Source organism: Notamacropus eugenii, chromosome 1, assembly GCF_028372415.1.
Source record: "Notamacropus eugenii isolate mMacEug1 chromosome 1, mMacEug1.pri_v2, whole genome shotgun sequence".
NCBI lineage: Eukaryota > Metazoa > Chordata > Mammalia > Diprotodontia > Macropodidae > Notamacropus > Notamacropus eugenii.
In genome coordinates, this window is record NC_092872.1 from 714,064,976 (window position 1) to 714,079,894 (window position 14,919).

The 14,919-nt window shown below is 45.4% G+C and overlaps 1 protein-coding gene across 1 annotated transcript; it reads right to left on the reverse strand.

Moving 5' to 3' along the window:
- Positions 1-4,192: 4,192 nt before the first annotated feature.
- On the reverse strand, positions 4,193-10,518 carry MSANTD5 (Myb/SANT DNA binding domain containing 5). Its single transcript, XM_072636577.1, has 4 exons — positions 10,420-10,518; positions 9,179-9,282; positions 8,051-8,443; positions 4,193-7,801 (listed from the first exon to the last, which is right to left on the reverse strand). Exons 2-4 carry the CDS (start codon positions 9,267-9,269, stop codon positions 7,014-7,016), a joined length of 1,272 nt encoding a protein of 423 aa, XP_072492678.1. The 5' UTR covers positions 9,270-9,282; positions 10,420-10,518; the 3' UTR covers positions 4,193-7,013.
- Between the last annotated feature and the right edge of the window lie 4,401 nt (positions 10,519-14,919).

Consider the following 14,919-nt stretch of genomic DNA (forward strand, 5'->3'; position numbering starts at 1 on the left):
GAAGCCATTTCACCAGTAGTAACATTCAATAGGTTACATTAACTTTAGTATTATCATGGTGATTCAGCATAGAACATGCACAGTAGGCTCTTTACAACTTGACTCAAATGTTTACATTATCTTAAGGTTATATATCACTGTGCAAGCTCAGTGAATTTATTTATGATGTGAAATCCTAGGAATCAGTAGATTGTTTATGACCATGCATCCTGGGAAGTATTCTCTTAAAAAGAAAACAAATCCACTTTATACACGAGTTTCTATTTCCCCCTTAGATCCAGTGAAGGTGATTGACACCTGGAAGGGAAGTTAGTGGTCATTTGGGGAAATAGTAAATTGTGATGAAACATTGATGATGTTATTTTATGGTTTGCTAAGTGCATGTTTCCCCTCCAACCCCCCCCCCCCTCCCCCCCCCCCCCCCCCCCCCCGCCAGGGATCTTTTTGTAGATTTTGGTGTCAGTATTTTTATTTGAGTCTGACACCGCTGATTTAGTCTCAGACTTTCCTTGAGCAGGAGCAAATTCCTACTCTTTCCCATTTCTTTAGTAGTAAAACTCTCTCTACCACCCACATTCATTCCCTGTTCAGCCCTGAGGCAGGTACTTAATTAACCCAAATTGCTGATATTTGAGACCAGTCAAAGCTTTTCCTTGAGCATGTTTTCAATCTTCCTGTAAAGCCTCATGCCAGAATAGAAGCAAGTGGCCATTTTAACAATTTCTATTTTTCTTCCCAAGGGAAGAACAAGGAAACCTCCCCAAACTAACTCTTCTGTAATCCTCCCTACCAGCCCACCCTTCCAGCTGAAAGGAGGATCCTAAATGAGGGGATGGATGGGGATATAATGTCCAACCTTCTCACTTGACAGATGAAGAAACTGAGGCCTAAAGAAGAAGCTGTCCAAAGTTGTCCCCAGGAGCAAATGGCAGAGTTTGAATTCACAGACACCTCCTATGCCCACTGGCCCCAGCACAGAAAATCACAATATTAATTGGAGAGAACCCCTGGAGATCCCCTAGTCCAATTCATTCCACAGATGATTTAGAGAAGGGGTGGCTGTTAATAGAATCAGGAATCCTGGCTCATCTTACTGTTTCACTTTTACTAGGCCCAGTCATTCAACTCTCTGAGCACATAGTAGGGTTACCATGCTGATTCAAGTCATCTGGGACTTGATAACTGACAGGAATCGGATAACTCTCCCTTTGACTGCCTTGCTCCACATCTACTATTCCTTCCTGAAACTGGTCAACCAACCAGCCACCCTCACCAAAGCTGGCTTGGGGACACAGGAGCCAGGTCCTCAGAATCCAGGCTTCCCTTGACATTTGACCTTAGGGAAGGTACCTCCTGCTTGGTGCTTGGGGGTCTTCCAGCTGCCTCCTCAAACGGATTATCTCAGGCTGACTTGGCTCAGGCTTATACAGGCCCTGTAACTGTGATGAAGAGCTGATTCCAGCAATCCAAGCTGCAGTCTATTGGGACCAGTCTGAGCTACTTAGTGACCAGTGAGTAGAGAAAGACCCTTCCCCAGTCCTGGACCTTGTTCAGTCTCAATGTGGATCAAGGCAGCAATAGCCCTTTGGGATCACCAGAGTAGTTTGGAGACCTAGACAAAAGACATCGTTGTCTCATTTTAAGAAACCATTTAGTACCTACTTGGACATCAGTCATTCAATCAAGTATCTGCATCTAGGTGGGGAAAAAGCCTCAGCTCAATCAAGTGGCTTGACCCTGATCTCCCAGTTACTAAGTGTCAGTGACTTAGTATCAATTCTTTTTTTTTTCTTTCTCTCCAAATCTCACAAAGACCTCCCTCTCTCCACCCACTCCACACTCCTGGTTCTGAAGATTACAAGGAAAGGACTTTTTGGGGGGATAGAAGCGACACTTTTCTGAGCCACTCCTCAAGCTGGCTGGCATCACTTGAGGCCATGAACCCCATGCCTCCCTGAGGCTTCCAGAATGTCTGAATTAGGATGGACCTCAGAGCACAGGGACAGCAACCTCATCTCTAAAGACTTCCCCTGAAAGATCCCCAGGTTGAAGTCACCTAGCCTGAGCCTGAGAACTTCCTGTAGGCATCACCAGGCTTCTTAAAAAATCCTTTAACACCTACTTCTAGATTAATCAATCCACAAGTGAAGGATCAGCTGCTCTGGAACCTTGCCTGGAGCTTAACTCTGGAGATACAGAGCCAAGGAGGGGAATCATCCCAGCTCTCTGTGACCTGGCAGTCTAATGAAAACAGCAAATACATACAAAAATATCTAAGGAAAATGTACAGTCATTACTTATGTATTTGCATATCTAGACAACCTGCAATTGAACAATGGTTTGTCTTATTCAATGTTTCCTGTGTCGAAGGCCGTTTTTCCCATGATCCCTATTTTATATGTGAGGAAACGGCCTATACAGAGGTCAAGAGACTTACTCAGGGTTTCATGGCTAGAAAGCTTCTGAGGCACAATATGAACTCAGGGTTTTCTGATGCCAGGCCCACAACTCCATCCACTGTACCACATAACTGCACCTTGACTTCCTAAAGAATATCCCAGGATGCCAAGCAGTCTATAGCAAACTGTGAAGGGGACAGAGCTCAGATGACAATGGATAGAAGAGGCAGATCCAAGAGGGGCCTCCTGGGCAACTTTGGAGCCAAAAAAGGTTGGGGAGAGGGGAGATCGAGCAGCTCTTTTCTCCCTGCCACACCCAGAACAAAAGATATTATAAAGGACCCAGCAGATGAGTAAAGGGGCTAAACCTGAGGGGGGGGGGGGTTGGCTTCTACCAAGTGCCAGTATCAGCTTAGTCACATGATTATCATGGAATTCTAGTGGCTCTGTTTCAGCGCCAAGTCAGTTACACTGTGGTCCCCAAAATGCTGAGGACCCACAGAAAATGCCACATGGAGCTGGGGACAAATGATCTTAGGACAGGGGCTCTCCGTTGGAAGCACTGAAGGCAGTAGGCCTCTGTCTCTATGACTTGAAGAGAGGAGACCCTGGAAAAGGGCCACAGCAGGAGGAGCCCATCTCCACCACAGCAGTTTTGAGAGCTACGTGCCTTCACTGTCCTGGCAAGGTTGTCCAGTTCTCCCAATGAAAATCATGTCAGCTATGGGACATCATTTCAGGCTCCTAATGTTTGTGTGTGGGGAAAAGTTATTTGAACCACAGAGCTGCCTGGGTCAGCAGGTATAGTAAAGGACTGTAAGTGTCCTCCACCCTCCCCACTGGGATCTCCACTTCCCTCACCAACCCTCTCTGTCTCCTGGCTAAAGGATGACCTTGGGTGAATTCTCAAGTGTTACCTGATTCTGAACCTTCTAAGACCATCTCTGATCTCTCCCTGGTAATCGAATGGAAGATAGCCACAGCTGGAGAGGTGGGTGGGGCAAAGAAAAGGTTGCCAGGAAGATTTCTGAGACTACTGAATGCCCAGCCCCCCAAATCCAGGATAGAGCAGTTCAGCTGCCATTATCTCTTTTCAGAGCCTTGGAGGAGAAGTGATCAGCTATCTGGGGAAAAACCCACTCCAGACCCAGAATCTTTCCTGTGTGAAGGGGTTACATATTCCATAACCAACGCAGCCTCTCTTAAAGAGAGAGAAAACAACTTCAGCAACCTGTTGTACTATTCAAAATCTTCCTTTGGAAAGAAGTCACCATGAAACACTACTGTGTCTGGGTTTTTTTGGCAGCGTGAGAAATAGACTGGTAGAATGTCCAAGGTCTGGTCCCATGTGTTGGCACATATGGGTATTTATGGGAACTCTGTCTATGAAGAGGACCGAGTAATGTAATCTACCTGTACTCAAGCTTCTTTCTGCATTCATTGTAGTAGATAAAACTTAAAGTGTCTCCTGTGACTTCACCTAGTCCTAATTTGGTGGGGGGAGCTGTTGTCCTTTTCTTTTCTTTTTCAAATATATTTTATTACAACAGTATTTCCCACTTACATGTAAAATATATTTTTTGAATTGCTTAAATTAATTTGTTTTCAGTCTATAAGCCTCGGATTTTCTCCCCCTCCCTCCCTGCCCTCTCACTCCCTGAGACAGCATGTAGTCTTATATGGGCTCTATTACACACATTCTTATTAGATACATTTTCACCTTAGTCATGTTCCATCGAAGAATTAAAATGAATGGGAGAAACCACGAGAAAAAACCAAACCAAAACAAAACATAACACAAGAGAAAATATTCTGCTTCATTCTGTGTTCAGATTCCACAGTTCTTTCTCTGGATGTGGAAGGCATTTTGCCTCAAGAGTCCTTTGGGAATGTTTTAGGTCCTTGCATTGCTGTGAAGGGCAAAGTCTACCAGAAAAATTCCTCTCCTACTGTGGCTGTTACTGTGAACAATGGTCTCCTGGTTCTGCTCACTTCACTCAGCATCAGTTCATATAAGTCCTTCCAGGCCTCTCTGAAGTCTTCCTGTTCATCATTTCGTAAAGCACAATAGTATTCCATTACATTCATATACCACAACTTGTTCAGCCATTCCCCAATTGATGGGCATCCCCTCCATTTCCAGTTCTTGGCCACCACAATGAGAGCTGCTATAAATATTTTTGTACGTATGGGATCTTTTCCCATTTTTATGATCTCTTGGGGATATAGTCCTAGAAGAAATATTGCTGAGTCAAAGGATATGCACATTTTTGTAGCCCTTTGGGCACAGTTCCAAATTGCTCTCCAGAATGGTTGAATCGGCTCACAGCTCCACCAACAATGAATTAGTGTTCCAGCTGTCCCACATCTTCTCCTACATTTATCATCTTCCTGTTTTGTCATGTTAGCCAATCAGATAGGTGTGATATGGTACATTAGAGTTGTTTTGATTTGCATTTCTCTAATCAATAGTGATTTGAGCATTTTTTCATATGACTATAGATAGCTTTAATTTCTTCCTCTGAAGAATTTCCCCTGTTCATATCCTTTGACTATCAATTGGGGAATGACTTATAAATCTGACTCAGTTCTCTATAAATTTTAGAAATGGGCCTTTATCACAGACACTAGTTGTAAAAATTCTTTCCCAGTTTTCTGCTTCCCTCCTAACCTTGGTTGCATTGGGTTTGTTTGTGCAAAAACTTTAGATGTAATCAAAATTATCCATTTTGGACTTCCTAATGTTCTGAATCTCTTGTTTGGTCATAAATTTTTCCATTCTCCATAGATCTAACAAATACATTATTCCTTATTCCCCTAATTTGTTTACAGTATCTGCCTTTATATGTAGATCATGTATCCATTTGGAACATGTAAAATATTTTTAACTTTCATTTTGTAAACATTTGAGGTGTATATGTTCTGTCTTGTTCTTTCCACCCACATCCTGAGATATATTTATCAGTGATACATGTAAGGTCGTGCAAAACACATTTCCTTATTATGCATGTTACAAAACAAAATATACATACAAACACAAGAAAGAAAAACAATGAAAGTGGAAAAGAGTGCTTCGATCGACAATCAGAGTTCATCATTTCTCTCTGGAGTTGGAGAGAATTTTTCATACTGAGTCTTTTAGCATTGTCTTTGTCACAGTACTTCATCTTTCAAAGTGATCATCATACGCTATTGCTGTCACTCTGTACAGTGTTCTCTTGGTTTTGCTGGATTTCTTTGCAAATCAGTTCCCATTAAAATTTCAGATTTTTCTAGGGGAAAAATATGCTTCTTCCTAATAGCACAATGAGTTATCCTAATCTAATTAGTTGCTTTTTTTCTGATCTCTTGCTCTCTTCGGTTGCCTCCCCCCTCATCACCTCCATCCTTTCCTGGCTAGAAGGAGGAATTCACATTAAAAAATTCCAAGGGCTCACTCTTCAAAGATGTATAAATTGACCTTAGTGGTTGTGGAAGATATAAAGAGGAAAGGAAATTGTGGCCACCTCTCAAACTGCCCTGCTCAGAAGACCACTTCTTTCAGGGACCTGAAGGGAAGGATCAAAGTGGGGCAATAAGGAATGTCTAGCTCCCAGAGTACACACCAATCCTTAAGGGAACCAGAGAAAGGAGATCTCTGCAGGTTGGAGTCTTTGGGAAGACCTGAGTGAGCTAGTCCAACCTGAGAGACCAGCAACAGAAAAACATGTAGGGTCAGTCTCTCCAATCCCTTCTTAGTTAGAATTGGTCTTTCCCTCCTCATCATCCTTAGCACTTTATCTTGAACTCTCCATTGTACTGGTTAGAAGGTGACATTTATAGTGAAAGATGCTGGGGTCAAATATCAGCTCTGCTTAAACCCCTCACTTAAGCTCTGTGCCTCAGTTTCTCCATCTATAAAACTGGAGAGTTTCATGAGATAATCTTTGAGGTCACTTCTACCATATAGATTTGGGGGTAAAAATCTTGATGGCAGAGCCTGCAGAGAGAGACATAATGATGGTGATGGCCTTCATCAGGTCCCTAAAGGGATGAGGATCTACAGAAGAGTTTTAGTCTGGTGAGCAAAGAGTCAAGTACCCATATGAGGGGGGAATTGCTAAGGAAAAGCTGTTAGGACCTGACAATTTTATTTCTTAGCTTAGTGGTGCCAATAGGGCAAGGACAAATATAATTTCCTAAAAGCTCAAAGACAATAAGCAGAGCAAACTTTCCATGGAGGACTTTTGGATGGCAAGAGGACATATTTTTAGATCTCATGTGCTCCAGGGTTCAGAAATCCTGGCTCAGCCTCCAGGAGGACAATCTACCAATGGCGCAGCTGAGATCCCCCTCAATTCCCATCACATGGACTTCCTACTCATTCTTGATTTATTCTCCTACATGTGGGATGCCCCCATTATTTCTGCTGATCTGCAGATAAAAACATCAACATTTGTAGAATACCTTAGTTTATTTAGACATATTCCACAAGGAGGAGGAGAGGTAAAATGAAGACATCAAAACAAGAGTGTAGGGACTCAGCCAAGGTCTCCCACAGGCAAGTTCTCTCCAAAATAGGTTACATGAATGTCTTATGTCTTGAGGTAAATTGGCTTTACTTCCATGTTCCTATCACGTGTGGATATGCAGATGGGGAAAGAAATACAGAAGTGGGGGGAAGAATTGCGGTGGTCCATGTGAGTAGGAAAGTGGAGATGGACACATTAAGCCTGGATTTGGGAGGTGGCATTCATAGGTCCCTTGATTGTGGGTACAGAATTGTGGGGCGTAGGTGATCTCCTGTGGAGTATGACTTTGAGTGGTGGTATCAGCTGTCTCCTGATTCTGGATTGAATGAAAAGTTGGCAAAGTCTGTACAATCAATGCTGTTGGGTCTTGGGAACTGTTTGCAATTGGCTCTTCATGGTCCATATTGAACAAAGGGTTTCCCTGGGGTCTGTTTTGGGTGATACACTGACCTGCCTCTTCATGTTTCATGATTCCAGAAGCAGGAATAGCTGGAGGGATGTTCTGTTGTTGAAACTGGTGGTTGTTCTCAGTGGACCCTTGTTGTTGGATATAGGGATGTTGTATTGGTTGAAGTGGGACGATCTGTGCTGGGTGTTGGAATGTGTGCTCCCGGGTGACATGATTTGAGAGAACGATGAGGGGTCTTGTGGTCCAAGGAGTCTCCAGTGGTATAGCTTGGGGACTATTTCCCTTGGTCATTTGGTTTTGGAAGGAGATAAAGGTGCTGGGTGTCCATGGGATTGCCTGTGATGGTTCCTGGAGGCTGTTCTTGTCTGACTCTCTATTCTCCCCTTGGAAAGTTGAGGCTGCATTCCAACTGATCCCCTGAGGTACTACCTGATCCATCCAGGAAGGCATCCAAACTGGCATGGGGCTCCTACTGTATGCCCCTGTGAAAGTGATAACAGGTAGAAGTATTCAAAAGTCTATTCCTCAAAGCTCTCTCCACTGTCCTTCTGCTGGCTACAGATCTGGTTTCATATGTATTATTAGTCAAGGAGGAGAGCCCTGGGAAGGACTTCACCCTGATGAACCCGTAGGGTGTCTTCCAGAAAGAACAGGGGCCTCTGTTCCTGGGAACCCTAAGGTGTCCTGCCTGAGCAGTGTGTCCCTGCTAAATACATTTTCCCACTACTTACCTGAGGGTTCACAGGATGTGTGCTTAGCCTCAGGGACTTCATGCCCAGGACCTTCATGCAAGGCATGTGTGAAGGGCAGAACTTTTTCCAAGCCCTCATAAAATGGGCAGGGGATGGGTTCCCCTTGCCTTTTCTGGTTGGCCTCCTGGATAGAGCAGTACAAATCTTCTAAAGCCAGCATCATTTCCCGACAATGCACCCAGCTTCTCTGCACACCCTCCTTGTATAACCGACTGGCTATAGCCCTGTAGATCACCCTGCGTCTCTTCCTGGATTCCCTCATAGCCTGGATATCAGGGGAGGCCCACACATCCAATAAGACTTGAATTGACTCTGGGCTCCATGCATCACCTTGGGGAGCAGAAGGGTGAGGCCTCTGGCTTCTTCTAGTGCCTGCAGGAGACACGAAGAAATGGTTAAAGCTCTGGACAGCCTACAATACCAGTGAATGTGTCCATCCCAGGCCTAGATGCAAATCTCTATGATCCTGTGGATGAATGGGGGCTCCAGAAAGCAGGCCAAACAGGCTGAGGCCAATCTTGAGCCTTGCCCTCCATTTTCTTTAGTGCTTTGGACCTACTGCCTTCCTATTTTGAGGTCTCACATGTGATCTTGTGATATTGAATTTGGATTTCAAACACACCATTACACCTTTTCCCTGTTTCTCCAGACACAATTCTGTGATGTCACTAACACCAGCATTTTAAGGAGAGGGAATGAAACTGGGATATCCTTGACACTGGTATTTTCCTCTGTCTTTACCCGACACCTTGGCCCTATTCCTACAAATAAAGGTCTCAGAGGCCTTAAAAACTCTGAGAGGTCAAGGGACTTGCTCAAGGCTCCACAACCAGTAATTTTCAGAGGCAGGCCTTGAAATCAGGTCTTCCTGGCTTGGAGGGTGGTTTGCTGCTCTCCAACAAGTTGTACCCAATTTACAAATGAATGAGGATGTTCATGCCAATGGGGGATTGGGTCACTGCTCACCAGTGTCAGGGATTGCACCTCCTCTACTCCCTGGACTTCTATCCTTAGATGAGGGGGAGGCCTGAATGGAATCTTCTTTTGGAGCAGAGGATGTATTTGGGATTCAAGTAACACAGATTGTCCCAGGGCAGGGGACAGTACCTGAAGATTCTGTAGGAGAATCTGGGGTTGCTGCTCTACTCTCTTGCTCCTCAGGAACTGAACAATTCATTTGGTGATGTACTTCCACCATTTTCCTGGTGATCCTGGAAGAAAGAGACAAGGCTTACATCTTCTCAGACACAGAACATTCTCCCTTACTACAAGTTTTTCCGGACATGAAGCTTTATTTTTTCTCTTTGTAGCCACCACCCAGGGCTCCCAGATCTGCATAAGAGGATGAGCAGGAATTGAATTCCTTTTCCAGGTCAAAGCTTCTCAAATATGTGAGGATAGCTGTGTTTACACTAAGTTCACCCCAAGGTAAAAATCCCCTGTTCCTTCAACTCCCATGACAGGAAGGTGAGATGCTGCTCCTGCTGGCCACCCTCCTCTGGAGGCTCTCCAACTTATCAAGGCTCTCAAGGTTAAAACGTGTTGCCCACCAAGGGACATATTAGTGCAGATGAGATCTGACCAGGGAGGGCACACTCTGTCCTTGGCGATAGGCCATGGAAACTTTTCTCTTTTTAAGGAACACAGAGTGAGATCTGGAAGGAGCCTAAGAGGCCACCTGAGCCCTGCCTACTCCCCACCCTTAACTTACAGAGGAGAAAACTGAGGCTCAGAGAAGGCAGAAGACATTTGGGAATAAGCAGCAGCCTGAAAATCCAGATACTTGGCCTCAAAATCCAGACATTTTCATATCATCCCTAGCACTCAACAAGTAGGAGCATTCATGTGAGGCCAAAGTAAGATAGTCTTAGTACGTCAGTGACATCCACAAGGTGGTACAAGTAGAATATGGCATAGATAGGATGCACACTCAGGTCCTCTGTCTATTGTCCCCAGGTCAGAGAAACAGTAATTACCATTTCTGGAAAAAAAATATTGGCTATTAGCCTATTATATAAATGGGGAGCCAGAGGCTCAGGAGGGGAAAAATCTCACCAAGTAGTTCTTGGTAGACCCAGATCCCCTGACTCCCCTTCTCTTTTCAGTGCAATAGACCTCCATTCAGACCTTCAGCAAACACCACAGCTGCCACTGCATCTGTGGACTCTAGCCTAGGTCAGAACCTCAATTGTCTGGAGCAATTCTCCCTTTCCTTCTCTTGATCTCCTGCCCCCCAATCCCTCCAGGAGCTGGACTGCAATCCAACCATCCTCAGCACTCTAAGCCTCAGGAGCCTTAAGTGGGGTCCACTGAAGCCCAAGGAAGTCCATGCCCAGGCTTCCCCTTACCTTCAGCCTTGGAGAAGGTGGCTGGAGCTGGTCCTGCTGGAGCTGCCACCTCAAACCAAGAGTTTCTCAGACTGAGTTCCCTCAGGCTTATATTGTTCCTGTAAGTAGATCTAGGCGGTGAGTTCTTACCCAATCCCAGCAATCCTATGGGCAGCTGGTTTGACACCTTAACTAGTAAGGGACTAGCTGTCAGGAACACAAAGGCCCTTTTAGTCTTGGACCTCTTTGTGAGCATTAATCAGAAAAAGTCTTTAAGAGTGTGTAAGATTCTTTTAAAAAGCAGGTAGGAGGGATATCTTCATGTCTTGGGAACAAAGTAATTAGCACCTAGTTGTCTACAAGTCAAACAATCATTTCACATCTATTCTCATTAGTAACTCTGTTACTAGGCATTGTACTGGGGCTGGGCTCTCCCTGCACATCCCACTCCAAGGTATCCTACCCTCCAAGGGCTTCCTCTCTACCTATACTTTCACTTTATGCAGTACTTAAGACCCTTAGGATGCAGCCTGTTGGGAACCATAGAACAATGACTGCAGGATGTTCAAGTCAAAAGGGATTGTGAAACTGAGAAAGTCAGGTCTGAAAGGGACTTTAGCAAGTGAAGCATTGAATGTCTCATGTGGAGAGGGCCGTAGACCTTAAACGCTAGGGTAGAAACCCCATGGAATATCAGAGATAGGAGTGATACTAGCCTGCTTCAGTCCATTCTCTCCTCTTGCAAAGCAGTAATCTGCAACTGCTTCGCTGTGGTTCCTGAAAAATACAAGAATTTTGTCAGACAGGAGATGTGGGGCTCTGATATCCATCAGGTTCACCTTATGATCCATGCAGCCAGACATGGACACAATAAGAAGTTATCTACTTATTCTTCTCAAAGGGGTTGCTGATCTTGGGAGCACCAACTTTTGCTGCACACCCCAAGCCTGATACAGGTCAGTCAGGCACACACAACCTTCCAACTTGGGCATTCCCCAGTTACTGACCCTTGATAGATAGAGGAGCCCTCAAAGAAGTTGATTTGCCAGCAGGAACTTCACAAGTATACACAAACTTTAGTAACTTCATGGTGATTCAGCATAGAGTAAGCATAGTAGGCTCTTTACAACTGAACTCAAATGTTTACATTAATTTAAGGTTATATCTCATTATCCAAGTGAATTTATTTATGATGTGAAATCTGGGGAAACTAGTAGATTCCTCATGGAGATGGATCCTGGGAACTTAGTATGTTAAAAAGAAAACAAATCCACCTTACATACAGGTTCCTATTTCCCCCTTAGACTCCAGTGAAGGTGATTGACACCTGGAGGGGAGCATAGTGGTCATCTAGGGAAACAGGAAAAAATAAACAGAAGTGTGGTTTTCTGAATCAAAGTGCACACACAGGGATTATTTGGAGATTTGAGTTTGCCCATTTCTTTTTTAGTTGGACACCTCTGATTTATTCCCAGCCCTTCCTTGGGCAGGAGGAAATTCCTACTGCTTTTCCCATTTCCTTCTTAGTAAATCCCTCCAAATTTCTCCCTACTTCCCACACATTCCCTGATTAGCCCTGATTGAGGCAGGCACTCAACTAAAACAAATTGCTGACACCTGAACCCACCCAAAGCTTCTACTTGGGTTTGTTTTCAATCTTGCTGTAAAGTCTCAAGCCAAAACAAGAAGGCAGTAGCCATTTAAAAAAATTTCCAGTTTTCTTTTCAAGGCAGGGACAAAGTAACCTCCAAAAACTAACTCTTCAGTAATCCACCCACCCATACAACCCTTCCAGCTGAAAGGAGTATCCTGATTAGGGGATGGATGGATGGATGGATAAGGTCCAACTCTCTCATTTACAGATGAAGAAACTGAGGCCCAAATAAGAGGTTGTACAAAGGTCACACCAGTAACAAATGGCAGAGTTTGAATTCACACCCAGGTCCCATGCCCACTGGCCCTGGCACATAGAAGATCGCAAAAAATATTCATTTGAGAAAACCATTGGAGATCCTCCAGTTCAAGCTAGATGATGATGATCTAGAGAAGGGGTGGCTGTTAATGGCAGCAGATCTCCTGGCTCCTCTGACTCTTTCGCTTTCACCAGGCCCAGTCATTCATCTCCCTGAGCAGGTTAGGGCTACCATGGAACTCACTGATTGAAGTCATCTGAGACTTGATAACTGACAGGAATCTGACAGCTCTCCCTTTGTCTTCCTTGCTCCCCACCTCCAATTCCCTCCAGAAACTAGTCAGTCAACCAGCCACCCTCACCAAAGCAGGCCTGGGTTCACAGGACCTAGGTTCTCAGAATCCAGACTTCCCCTGACATTTGACTTTAGAAAAGGTGACTCCTTCTTGGTATTTGGTACTCTTCCAGCTGCCTCCTGAAACAGGGATTGGTTTAGGCTGACTTAGCTCAGACTTATAGGCCCTGTAACTGGGCTGAACAGCTGGTCCCAGCAAGCCAGGTTGCAACATAGTGGAAACTACTTAGTGGCCAGTGAGTAGAGAAAGACCCTTTCCCAGTCCTGGACTTCCTTCTGTCTCAAAGAGGAACACGGCAGCCATAGTTCTTTGGGATCTCCAGAGTTCTTTGGAGTCCCAGACAAAAGGCATCATTAACTCTTTGTAAGAAACCATTTAGTTCTTACTTGGACTTCAATCAAGTATCTAGGTGGGGAAAAAGCCTCAGCTCGATGAACTGGCTTGACCCTAATCTCCCAGTAACTGTCAGTGCCTTACTAGCAATTCTTTTTTTCTTTCTCTCCAAGTCCCAGATAGACCTCCCTCTCCCTTCCCCCTCCACACGCCTGGGTCTGAAGGTTACAGGGATGAGACTGGTTGGGAGGAGACTGGTTGGGAGGTGACAGGGACATGGTTTCCTGAGCTAGTTCTATGGCTGGCTGGCATACCCTGAGGCCATGGACCCCCTGTGCACCTGAGGCTCCCAGAATGTCTGAGTTGGGAAGGGCCTCAGGGCATAGTGAGAGCAACCCCATCCCTGAAGAACACTCTTGCTACAAGGCTCCCAACAAGGAGTCACACAGCATGAGCCTGAGAACCTCCAGCAGGAGTCAGCAGCAGTTCATAAGAAATCCTTTAGCACCTACTTCAAGATCAATCAATCCATAAGTAGTGAAAGCTCAGCTACTCTGGAGCCTCCTCTGAGCTTGGCTCTGGAGGGATGGGATCAAAGAAGAAAATTATCCCTGCTCCCCATGAGCATGCTCCCCATGAAGACAGTAAATGCATGCCAAAAAAACATGTCCAGTCATCATGTATGGGTCACATGGCTAGGAAGTGTCTGAGGCCCAATGTGGACTCACAGCTTCCTGATGCCAGGCCCACAGCTCCATCCACCATAGCAAGTAGCTGCACCTTGACTTCCTCAAGAACATCCCAGGATGCCAAGCAGTCTGCAGCAAACTGCCAAGGGGACAGAGCTCAGGTGACAATGTATAGAAGAGGCTGAGACAAGAGGGGCTTCCTGGGCAGCGTCAAAGCCAAAAAATCTTGGGAAGAGGAAGAAATCGTGCAGCTCTTTTCTCCATGCTACCCACAGCACACAAAAACTGTTTTGATAAAGAAAAGGACCCACCAGATGAGTAAAGGGGCTAAACCTGAGAAGGGGGGTTGGCATCTACAATGTGCCAGTATCTGTCCTGTTACATTATTATCATGGAATCATAGTGGCCCTACTGCAGTACCAGGTCAGTTACACTATGGTCCCCAAAATACTGAGGGCCCACAGGAAATGCCACATGGAGCTGGGGGCAAATGATTGTAGGGTGGGGGCTCTACACTGGAAGCATTGAAGGCAGCAGGTCTCTGCCTTTGTGACTTGAAGAGAGAAGACCCTGGAAAAGGGCAACAGCAGAAGGAGACTATGTCCCTCAGAGCAGCTTTGAGAGCTACATGCCTTGACTGTCCAGGCAAGGTGGCCCAATTCTCCTAGTGAAAATCATGTCAGGTATTGTGTGTGTGTGCATGTGTGTGTGCATGTGTGTGTGTGTGTGTGTGTGTGTGTGTGGGTGGGTGGGTGTGGGTGTGGGTGTGGGTGTGGGTGTGGGTGGGTGTGTGGGTGTGGGAGGGCAGGAAATTATGGACCACCTATAACAACAGAGGAAAATGGGGCAGCAGGTACAGCAAAGGACTCCACAGTAAGTGGCTCCACCTCCCCACTGGGACCTCCACTTCCCTCACCAGTCCTCTGGGTACCCTGGCTAGAGGTTATCCATGGGTGAACCCTCAAGTGTTATCAGGTTTTGAAGGTTCTCAGACCATCCTTGGTCTTTCCTTGGTAACTAGGTAGAAGATTGACCCAAGTAGGGAGGTGGTGAAGATGTGGAAAGTTGGGGCAATGAGCAGTTCTGAAGCAAAATTTCTGAGGACACTGAGTGCCTACCCCCAACACCAGAGTAAGACAACTCAGCTGCCATAATCCCTCCTCAGGGCCTTGGAGACAAAGTGATCAGCTTCCTGGGGAAGACCCTTGCCCAGACCCAGAGGTTTCCCTGG

What these genes read in the sequence shown, in the direction of transcription:
- MSANTD5 (XM_072636577.1), bottom strand. Translation starts at nt 9,269, where the DNA reads ATGGTGGAAGTACATCACCAAATGAATTGTTCAGTTCCTGAGGAGCAA. An exon ending in TTCTCCTACAGAATCTTCAG is followed by an intron (nt 8,444 to 9,178) that starts GTACTGTCCCCT and finishes TGTCTCCTGCAG; the next exon opens with GCACTAGAAGAAGCCAGAGG. An exon ending in CACATCCTGTGAACCCTCAG is followed by an intron (nt 7,802 to 8,050) that starts GTAAGTAGTGGG and finishes TCACTTTCACAG; the next exon opens with GGGCATACAGTAGGAGCCCC.